This window comes from Buteo buteo, chromosome 22, assembly GCF_964188355.1.
Source record: "Buteo buteo chromosome 22, bButBut1.hap1.1, whole genome shotgun sequence".
NCBI lineage: Eukaryota > Metazoa > Chordata > Aves > Accipitriformes > Accipitridae > Buteo > Buteo buteo.
This window is the reverse complement of record NC_134192.1, coordinates 14,536,491-14,547,091: the sequence shown is the minus strand read 5'-3', so window position 1 is coordinate 14,547,091 and position 10,601 is coordinate 14,536,491. Positions and strand designations below refer to the sequence as shown.

Below are 10,601 nucleotides of genomic sequence, written 5' to 3'. Positions count from 1 at the left end.
CTGGTCTTCTGCCCCACTTGCTTGATTTTCAATACTTCGGAATTGCCTGCTCCTGTTCTCTGAAGAGATGGCTTTTAAAAAGTGACCAGCATTCATGGACCCCAATACCTTCAGAAGCAGATTCATAGGAGACCTTACTAACTAACTCCTTCAGCAGCCCAAAATCTACTCTCCCCATAAGCAGGACTGAAGTTTTGCTGGCAGTCTTTCTCCTATCACCAACAATTTGAAACTCAACTACTTCGTGGTCACTGTGACCAAGACAGCCACCAATCACCACTTTGCCCACAAGTCCCTCTCTGTTTACAAACAACAAATCTAGCAGGGCACGTTTCTTAGTCAGCTCCCTTAGCACCTGCACCAAGAAGTTATCATCAACATGCATGTACAGGGAACCCCCCCGTACACTGCACTAGAGCGTTCCGCTGTGGATTTTGCCAGCACTGGAGCTGTTTGCCTCAGCGACTGAGTGCTGAGCAGGGGTGCGAGACAGCAGTCGGAGCATCCCTGTGCAGCCACCACTACACAGGGTCAACGGCAGCCACCCCAGGAAGGGGTGCAGCCTGCCTGCAGCACACCAGGGCAGCCAGGAACACCAGCCGGAGACAACAGGGGAGCAGGAGCAGGCCAGCCTTCCCGGCCCAGCCTCAGGGTGCTGCCACCACCAGACAGTGGGACTCTCCAGGGCCTCACCCAGATGTGAGGCAGCGTGACAAGGTCAACCTGTGTCAACCTACCACAGAGAGAAGGCAGCAGGGCAGGGCTTCCAGTGCTGGCAGGCAGGAACAATAAGGGAGTGAGTCCCAAGTGCTGCTTCCCCACCACCTGCCCCCAGACACTGACACAAGCCACCAGCTAATAAAATGGTAAGTAGCAGCTAACAGCTGCAGAAGCCCAATGTGCCATCAGTCAGTACTGGTTCTTCCCACATCCAGCGTGAAGGTAGTTTAAAGCAGAATCCTGCCTGTACAGCTGCCTGCCACCACCACATGTCCAAGCATCCCACCTGGAAGCACCAGGTTTGTCCAGAAAGGCTTCCCCAGAGTCATGCTGTGCCTCCATCCACCAGCACTCAATTCCTCCAAACAGCAGACCTCAAGTCTCTGGCTGAGCAGAACCAGCCACAGCCAGACACAGATCTGCCCTTTCTAACCAGCCCTTTGGTGAACAGTGGGCAGCACCAGGCACTGGCCCGACCCCAGAAGACAGCAAGCATCATTGGGAAAAGACACCTTTATTTTAAATACAAGGAGTTTAAAAATTCATTAATTCAAGAGCTGCACAAATAGCACTGGCCCAGCACCTTAGGTGGCCAGACAAGTGGCTGTTGTGAGTCTGTCCCCATGTGCCAACCATCAGTGTCTCCCCGAGTCACCACTCTCCACTGCTGCATCTTCCAGACAGATTCCTGGGGAGCAACAGCAGCATCAAAGCACTTGCTACTTCCGGCACTCAGCACCTGCCTCACGGGGAAGGCCACAAGCCGTGTCCCTTCCACCTGGCAGCCCTCAGTTACACCGGCAAGGGATCACTGGAGGATCCCTTCAGAGGGAACATACCTGCTGCTCTGAGCTGAGCCTGCAAGGAGGAGATCATCTGGCAATAGGCTTCACACTGGGCAGTCTTGACAGCTGCAGGCAGGAGGCAAGTAGGTGTGTGCTCAGCCCATCCTGAACACCTCATCCCCAGACCCTCTTGGGGCAGCAGCTGGGATCCTGCTCTACCCCCAAACAAGCCCCATCCGCACGGAGCTACAGGCCTGGGCTCCAGGTACAAGTGCAGGGGGTGTCATCTGGATTGCGGGTGTCCGCAGCCCCCAAAACAGCCAGCCCCACATACCAAGCTCGCCCTTCACTCGCTCCAGTTCGTTCTTTACATGCTTCAGCTCCTGGGACAACTGATCACCTGCAGACTGGCAAGGGCACAGTGTAAGTGTGACACAGGGGCTGGTCACCCCCACGCAGTGACCCGTAGCCCAGCCCCAGCACAGCCCTTCCTGTGGAGGAGCATCTCTGCAGGCAGCACATGCACACCAGCAGTTCTTGGGCTCGGGAAGCCCTGCTCACATGCCTCAGCATGTCAGAGCAGGGTCCTGTTTTGACATTCACCCCTGCTTCAGGAGTCTGGTGCTGTTGCAGTGCAGCCCAACCAACACCCCAAGCCTACCACCCACGGGACCACTGCCAGGGTATGTTCATTGCAGCAGCGGCACCTGGCAAAGGAGCCACTGTTCGCTTGTCAGCAAGCAACTGCCAGTAACCATGGGTCACAAGGATCCCTTTGGCAGGCTACAGCCACATAGTGAAGAGCCCTAAAACTGCTGGTAAATGCACAAACATATTTTGCAGGTAGGAGACTTCACATCTTGGAGCCTCACCTTGCTGCAGGCTCTCCTCACCCCATGCTGGGGGCATGTCCAACATGTCAGGAAGTATAGAAGCAACACCACAAACCAAAGGGGGTGTGCATCTTTCAAAAGCCCCTTAAAATAAAATTAACTGGATAGATGCCTACAGTCCCCTGAGCACTGGAGAGGTGGTAAAATCATGCAGCAAATGCACATCTTGTGTAAACTCCAGGGAAGGGCTAAAACAGCTCCAGTGCCCACCCAGAAATTGGCAGCCCAGGTCCCATCACCTCCCACCTCTGGCACAGATGGCCCAAGCCACTGCCTGAATGGTGGTCTGTGGTGCCAGAACATAGTTGGCTCTTACCTGCTCAGCAGGGACTGCATTCCCACACCCTGGAGTCGGGCCAGGGGCCAACTCACTGGAAAAAGAGGACTCCACACACACCCACGTCTGGTCAGCCTTACCTGCGAAAAGAAGTGTCACCACTACAAACATAAATGCCATCCCCAGCCCACAACCAGCCCACATTGCTGCTCCAGACCAGGGGCAGAACCTGTCCAAGGGAGCCAGAGGTCTTCAAGCCCCTCCAGCCCAAAGGCTGCTGCTGGCCTGGCCTGTACAGGTACTGGTGGGAGGTGCTCCTGCATGGTCTAGCAGCTCTGGGCTCCTGCTAGGAGTCTGCTCACACAGGGAGGGCAGACAGCTGCCCTGGGCAGGGCAGGGATGTTGCAGCAGAGTGGGGACAGCCTCCTCGCTTCGTCTTCCTCTGCGGGGCCCAGGACTGCAGGCTGCCCAGGGAAGGCAGCACACCCTGCCTGCAGAGCAGGCTAGAGGACCCCCAGGCATGCCTGTTCAGCGAGGACCCTGCTGGGGAGCAGCACTGCCCAACAAGCAGCTGCCAGCTGTCCATGTTTCCCCTGTGCTCATCCCAGCACAAGACAAAAATCCACTAGAGTCCAACGCAGAAATGTAGACTCTCCTCACCATGGTACACTCACAGGACGCTTGGATTTCAGCAGGCCTTTGGCAGTTAGGAGCCAGGAAAGCTCCAGAGGGGCTCCTCTCTACAGGGGAGCAAGCTCCAGCTCCCCACTCCTGCGTAGGACCACACCTCCATACTGCTCACCTACTCCCAAGACAGTCCCTGCTGCAACCACCCATTCTTTGCTCTCACCATCTTCCTTCAGCTCTCGGGTTCTATTGCATATCAGCTCCTGCGTAGTCGATCCTGAAGTGGGGTCCAGGAAATGAAAATAAAGAGCATCAACCCCTGCTCAGAGAGTGCCCTGACAGCAACATGAACTGAACAGGGCCACTCCCTGCCCTATGGATGAGCTAGAGCACCAGATTTGTTCAGCCTCTTTGCAGGGTGCCTCTCCAGGGAAAAGGACGTCACCTAGCCTTACTCCTCTGTATTTCACTTCTCTTCCTCTGAGCCCGAGCACACGCTGCCCCCTCCTGTCCTTTCCCCAGGACCAGCCTTGACTGCAGTCCCCTGAATGCTCTCCCCAGGGCAGCAGCTCCCCCCTCCCACAACACCAGAGCCTCCAGGGCTTCTGCCCAGATTCACCCTTACCGAGGCAAAAGCGCTTGGGGGAAGCCACTTTTCCCAGCGGCTGCAGTCGGGAGCGAGAAGCCACAATAGGAATTGCTGTGGAGAGCCTCCGGGAGGGCTGTCTGCGACCCCCAACCTCGACAGCAGCTACAGTGGACAAACAATAAGGCACAGGCTGCCACTCCAAAGCAGCTACACCGCACCTCTCCTAGGGCAGGCCAGGGCTCAGTCAGGCTGCCTGTCCCAGGCCCAGAGCCACCAGCACCCCCACGACCCCACAAGACCATGGGGTGAGGGCTCCAAGCCAACAGGCTGCTAGGCCACATTGGCGGGAGGACAGATAGTGCTAATTAATACAGCACTTGGGGCATGAGCACATTTCCTGGGCTCCTACCTGTGCCGCTTACAGGGACTCCCCACTCCCCAGGCTCTGTCCCTGTCCCATGCTGCAGCCCAGGCCTTCCCCCTTCTCCCTTCTAGCTGCAGCATCAGTCCCCCCAAGCTTCCCAGCTTTCCATAAGGCAACTGGCAGGTGCAGAATTACTTTCCATCTCTGTGTCCCGGGGGGTGGGTTTGGGAATGGCAGAAGGTTGTGTCAGCTGCAAGGCCCCATGGGGATGCTGAAGCCTGGACTTGGCAGCCGGCATCAGCTTCAGCTTGGTACCTGGGGAAGAGAGAGGGTTTTGCAGCCCCGGGGAAGCAGTCACCGTGCTGGGGGGTCTCTCCAGCGACCAGGCTCACCTGAGGGCTGCGGGAGCCTTGTTCCCAGGCCACCGAGCTCCTTGCCGGCCTTAGGGAGCTGCAGACCCAGAGAGGCCCGTGCCCGGGAGACAGAGAGCCTGCCGCCACGGCCCGGGGACCGGGCGGGGGTGCGGGGGCGGCCCGCGGGGCCCGGCCCGCCGCAGGGGGGCTGTCCGGCACCGCGCCGTGCTGCCTTACGGGACAGGGCCTGCGGGCGGGCGAGGCCGGAGCCGCGCCGCGCTGCGCCGGGGCCACCGCCGGCAGCGGGCTGCGGGAGGCGCCGGGGCACCCCGCGGGCCGGGCCCGGGGCGGCGGCGGCCTCGGAGCCACCCGTGCTCGGGCGGGCGGCGGGCGTCGCGCTGTCCGGGGCCCTCTCGTCAAGGGGCGGCAAGGTGTGCAGCGGCGTGGAGGTGATGGGTCCGGCGGCGTCGGGCCACAGCGCGCTGTCCTCCCCCGGGCCCGGCGAGGGCTCCGCCGCAACGGCGGCGCCCAGGCGCAGGCGGGTGGCGATGGTGCGGCACTCCTCCTCGAAGAAGCTGAGGTACAGCGGGGAGAGCGGCGAGCGCGGGCCGTCTACATGCCGCAGCAGGTCGGGGCAGACCGGCGAGCCGGACCCCGCCGGCGGCTGCTCCCACCGCCACATCCCTCCCAGCCGCCGCCGCCAACCGCTCCCACCACCTCAGCGGATCCGCGCAGCGCCCCCTGCCGCCGGGGAAGCCCCCCCGCCCCCCTCCCGCTTCCGCGCAGCGCCCCCTGCCGCCGGGGAGGTCCCCCGCCCCCCTCCCGCCTCCGCGCAGCGCCCCCTGCCGCCGGGGAGGTCCCCCGCCTCCCTCCCGCTTCCGCGCAGCGCCCCCGGCCGGTGCTGCCCCCGCCCCGCCAGCCCCCAGGACGAGGCAGAGACTTGGCTTCACAGTGGTTTAATGCGAACGGAACCGGGACGTTACACTGGACAGGGTGGAGACAGCTGGGTGGCTGGCAGCCCCGCGGCAGGACAGGCAGGAGGAAGGGGCCGCCCCAAGCGGGAGCCGGCAGCGGCGGGGGGCACGGGCTGAGCCCTGCTGCAGGCACAGCCGCCTCCACCAGCACCAGCCTCTGCGCTGCCCCACACACCCTTCCCAGGCCGAGCCGGCCCCCGGAGCGGTTCCCTCCTGGTTTCAGCGACTTCTCCCCGAGAGCCACCTCTTTCTTACCCAGCAGCGCCAGTTCTTCACCAGAAAACCCAGGAGACGTTAGGGAGCCCTTGGGGAACGTGCTTGGCAGGAACGGGAGGGCAGTCACTGCAGGTCTATGCTCCAAGAAAGACTCAACTGTGCCACCACAAAGTGACCAAGCGCCTATAAACCAGCCAGCTTTGACCTGAGGAGTCCCCCAGCTAAGGCCCAACCTCGCTCATTGCAGCTGTGGCAGCTGGAGGAGCCTCCAAAGGACAGTCCTTCTGCAGCAAGTCACAGCCTTGTGGTCACCCTCAAGCTCTGGACGCTTCCCTGACCAGTCTTGTGTCCTCGCTTCCACACAAGTAACTGCCTAGCTCACCACAGAACAGGAGAGAACACACAAAAAGCCATTGTTACTTCTCCTGCTTCATAAGCAAATGTCTAACCCAGGACTGACCGACCATATTCTGCTGTCCCTTTCTGGAGAGGTAGCCTCACCCCAAGCCCCACTGCTGGGCTCCTCCTGTGGCAGCCGTCATGGCCACACACTACAACAGCCCTCACCAGTCCTCTCCTGCTCCTCCTCAGCCAGACCCATCTCCTCCCCTCTGCAGCTGGGGTGCAGGATAAGGTCACCATGGCTCAGCTGAGCAGGGTGCTGCTGGAAACACCACCACACCAGGCCACAGCAGAGCAAGCTGTGGCATTTTTTAAACCCTGGGCCAAGGCATCGCAGCACACACTGCTACAGCCCAGGCTATCCCAGCTTCCACACGTCAAACTGCCCACACAGAGCATCATGAGAGCACACGTCATGGAAACCCCTCGAGCTGCCAGCAGCATGTCAGAAAGGAGGGGGATTAACACGAATACACCAAATGGGTCTGTAATGCAGGAGGCTGAGAGCAGGGTTAGAGTAGGTCTTGGGTCTCAGCACTTCCAGACAGTGAAGAATGGGGGTTTCATGCAGGGTGAATGGGGTGGACAAGAGACCAACACACCCAGGCACCTACTCACTGTTTTGGATAAGCCTTACTAAAACGCTAATACCTGATGCGATCACTGACCAACATGACAACTGCTATTCTTCAGAGTCTCCTGCAGAGATGCTTGGGGCTGCACAGATAGGGGACTGAAGGTCAACTCATACCTTCCTGTACAGGGAGAGGGGCAGCTCCTACACCATAACGCCATAAGCAATTTCCTGCTCCACACCTATTCACATCTGCCCCTAGGTGTGGGATAACATGCTCACTTGCATAAATCTTCATACCTTTAGGCCAAGACCACAGCCCAGTAGAACAAGCTGCTGCCAGTTACAAAACAGGAAAATACTGAACAAACTGGGAGGTTCAAGAGAGGAAAAGCTGGTTCAGAGAAGACAGATTTAGTGTAAAAATAAATGTCATTTTTGCAGGAGGGAGGGTGGAATGGAGGAAGACAGTGCCAGGTGCTCCTACTGGCGCACTTTCCCTGGGACGTAATTCCTATCAATAGTCTCCTCTTGCAGGAACATATGTAAGCAGCGCTCATTCTGTGCCAGTGGGTGTCCAGCAATTCTGGAAGAAAATCAGATGTGGAGGTTAGCACAGCCACCACCGAGACCCTGACACCTCTGCTCTCTGTAGGGAGCTAATAAGGCAGACCTCCTCGTTAACGGGCAGCCAGCTCCAAGCACACCCACACCGGGCTCTGCCCAAGGTCATCAGATCGGTGTGCAACAGGGCCAGCAAGAGGTACTTGAGGACAGGGTGTTCCCTCCCACACCATGCCCTGCAGCAGGGCACAAGCATCCTGAACCAACACTACCCTGTCGGTGGGTCTCTGCAGCACAGCTATTCTGCTAATATTTCCTTCACTCTCAGGAGAGAGTGCTGAACACAACCCACGCTCAAGGCAGGACTTGCTTCAGAACCATGGTTTCGTTACCCGGCTGCAGGCACCATCCTTTAGCACGGTACCTGTGTGCAGCAGATCAAGACTGCTTCCCAGTCAATCCACAGCCCTCTTCTACCAGCAGTAGCCAGAAAGGCAGCACACAGCAAACCCAGGACATCAAGCTTACTTGTTAATAAACTGTTCTAGTCCCTGTCTCCGCTCCTCAATGAAGGACTCCTCAAAGATGCCTTCGTCTCCTCGGAAGGGAAGCTGTCGTTTCAAGGCTTTTCCAGGCAGTGGTGGCACTACAATCTGAAAGCACAGAATCACCCTGTCAGCAGAATATCCACCTGCAAGCGGATATCCTTAACCATTTGACACTCACCTCCAGCTTCATTGTGTGGATAGAGATCAAGCCCCAACAGCTGCCCACCATCACAGCCTCTCTTCTGGGCAGCTCAAAATTATTGCTACAACTGTTCCCGTATGTCCTGGTTTCAGGAACAGGCAGATCTGAGCCAGGCCTCACCTTACTGTCTCGTTCCAGCTCATTCTTCAGCCATTCAAAGTCACTGTATCGTCTCCTCACGCATGACTCCTTCAATTTGAAGATTGGGAGGTTTGTCTGTAATGAAGAGAGTAGTTAATCTGCAGGTTGCTTTGGAAGCCAGATAGTATTTCCACATGTCATTGAAACCTGAAGCTGCGTTTAGAAAACCAAGCCCCCTGAGAAGGAGGTATCATGAGAACACCCAGCTTCTTTATTCAGGACAGAGCACAAGCACAGAAGCCCTTTGGAATCAAGCAAGCACTTGCCAGGCTACTCAGAGCCAGCCATTCCCTCCCCCTCAAGTGACTATTTCAGGAACACACCCCCTCCCAGGGGCATGCGCTGGAACCAGGGCTCACAACACAGAGAAGGCTGATTTTTTTTTTTCCCTTGAGTTCACTCCATTTTGAAGTGATCTACAAAAGAGCTTCACAGCAGCCTGCAGAAGAAAAGAACCTCTGACCTGACACTGGTATTTCCATGGAAGAACTAAGGGAGGAAATCTCATCCCAGCAACTGTTCAAGGCCAGAACTCATACTCCAATCTTCTTTCAGAACAGATCATCTATCCTAACAGGCAAGCAGCCTTTTCTTATCCGGCTTGTACCACTGGAGGAACATGCAGCAATTCCCCATCCTTCTCCCCCACCACTAGAGTCTAAAGACTGACAGCTATAGTAACTTTACCTTTACCCTATCAACACAGCCTGAAACGTTGAAGGAACCGAGGTAGCAAAACCTTCTGACAAGCAGCACCCAGATGAACACAGGTATTGCTGCAACACATTTAACTATATTCTTATAAGGTCTGTGAAGTAAAACCAGCTGCTTTCAAAGCATCCCCACAAGAGCTAGTTTCAGTGGGACCGAAAGGTTCTCATTGCCACTTGCCAGGCACACTTTGGCAGGCTGATGGAAACCAAGTGTCACAACAAAAAAAATCAAACACACAATTTTTCTGAAAGGCAGTGGAGACTTAGCAGTTAAATCATGCTATGAACAGAAGTCAATGCCAGCACCCTAACATGCGCTAAAGGTAGTTTGTTTCCGGGGAAGCTCAATTTTACTTTTACTTCCTTCAGCTATCAGATGCAGAGCTGTGAAGAGGTCCCCAGTTCAGCTCGGTTAAGAACCAAGGAAGAGAACCCTGCAAGAAGTGCTCAGCCTGCTATGCACGCTCCTGGATCATGGGCCCTTTGTAAAGCGATCAAGCTGACTCAGAAGGGGTAGCTAGACTGCCCTGTGATCAGGTCCCAAGATACAGCTAGCTAGCTTTCCTCTCCTGCTTGAGATAACCAGCTGCACGCAGTCATGCCCTGCTCAGCAACCACGGTGCCCAAGTGCCAGGGCTGGGGCTCTAGAGAGGGGACAGAAGCCTGCTGAGGCAGCACCCTCCTTGTCCTTGTGCATACCAGCCCTCGTCGGATGCTGAAGGGCCCCGGCAAACCCACCAGCTGCGAGCGCTCTGACCTTGAGCCCGGGCCCGCCGGAGAGCCGCAGGCAAGCTGCCAGCCCCAGGCGGGCCAAAGCTCATCTCCTCAGCCCCCCCCTCCCCACCGCCGCAGACAAGCGCGGACCCTGCCCGGCTACCCCAAGCCCCAGGAGCTACGCCCGGGCTGCACGGGGCCGCCGACACACACACCGCCGCTCCCCGCCCCGACCGCGAAGGCCGCGCTCAGCCAGAGCAGCGAGACCACCCCGGCCCTGCCCCGGCCGCCCGCCCCGGGCCACCCCGGCACTGCGCACCAAGCGCCGCCGCCCCTCCCCGGGCCGTACACCCGGCCACGGGGCAGCGCAGCCCCGCCAGGGCATACACGGGGCTCCGCGGCGCACGGCGGGCCCCGAGGCCTGCCGGCCGCTCCCCGCCTCCGCCCGCCCCGGGCCCGCAGGCCCCACAGGGGCCGCACCCGCATCCGGAGCTCGTAGCTGGTGTATCTGGCGCGGCCCATGCCCACGGTCTGCGGGTTGAAGATGTCGATCTCGAGGAAGTTGCTAGGCGGCCCGTACGCGTCCGTCAGGTCCTGCGGCTTGGCGTTCAGGCGCCGGGTGTCCGCCACCGCCGCCTCCGACATGGTGGTGCCGCCACCGCCCCGCCCGGCCCGCCCCGCCCGCTGCCGCAGCCTGCCCCGCCCGCGCACGACGCGACGTCGCCCGCCCGCCGCCTGCATAACGCGGCGGGTATCCAGGTCTCGGGGCCCCTCAGCCGCCGCCCGGCCCGCGCACGCCAGCGCCGCCACCTGCATAAACGGAGCGAGTATTCAGGGCGCGGGGGACGCCACAGGGCAGCCCCGGAACCTGCAGGCCGGGCTCGCTCTCGACGCTGCCCCGCACCGCCCCGGCCGGGCCACCACGGGGCGGTGCAGAGCCCGCCC

General features: G+C 59.0%; 2 protein-coding genes across 3 annotated transcripts; both read right to left on the bottom strand.

Moving 5' to 3' along the window:
• Window positions 1–1,218: 1,218 nt before the first annotated feature.
• LOC142043171 (uncharacterized) lies at window positions 1,219–5,333 on the bottom strand. 2 transcript variants are annotated; one of them, XM_075054009.1, is made up of 8 exons: window positions 4,648–5,333; window positions 4,451–4,570; window positions 3,928–4,053; window positions 3,478–3,579; window positions 2,715–2,815; window positions 1,840–1,912; window positions 1,560–1,631; window positions 1,219–1,408 (listed from the first exon to the last, which is right to left on the bottom strand). In XM_075054009.1, exons 1-8 carry the CDS (start codon window positions 5,288–5,290, stop codon window positions 1,356–1,358), a joined length of 1,290 nt encoding a protein of 429 aa, XP_074910110.1. In that variant the 5' UTR covers window positions 5,291–5,333; the 3' UTR covers window positions 1,219–1,355. The 2 variants fall into 2 exon arrangements, with proteins under 2 accessions (XP_074910110.1, XP_074910111.1); XM_075054010.1 differs by having other exon boundaries at window positions 3,526–3,579.
• A 1,834-nt stretch (window positions 5,334–7,167) lies between these two features.
• On the bottom strand, window positions 7,168–10,341 carry SNX12 (sorting nexin 12). The gene is made up of 4 exons (XM_075053963.1): window positions 10,137–10,341; window positions 8,209–8,304; window positions 7,867–7,991; window positions 7,168–7,360 (listed from the first exon to the last, which is right to left on the bottom strand). Exons 1-4 carry the CDS (start codon window positions 10,299–10,301, stop codon window positions 7,258–7,260), a joined length of 489 nt encoding a protein of 162 aa, XP_074910064.1. The 5' UTR covers window positions 10,302–10,341; the 3' UTR covers window positions 7,168–7,257.
• Window positions 10,342–10,601: the final 260 nt, after the last annotated feature.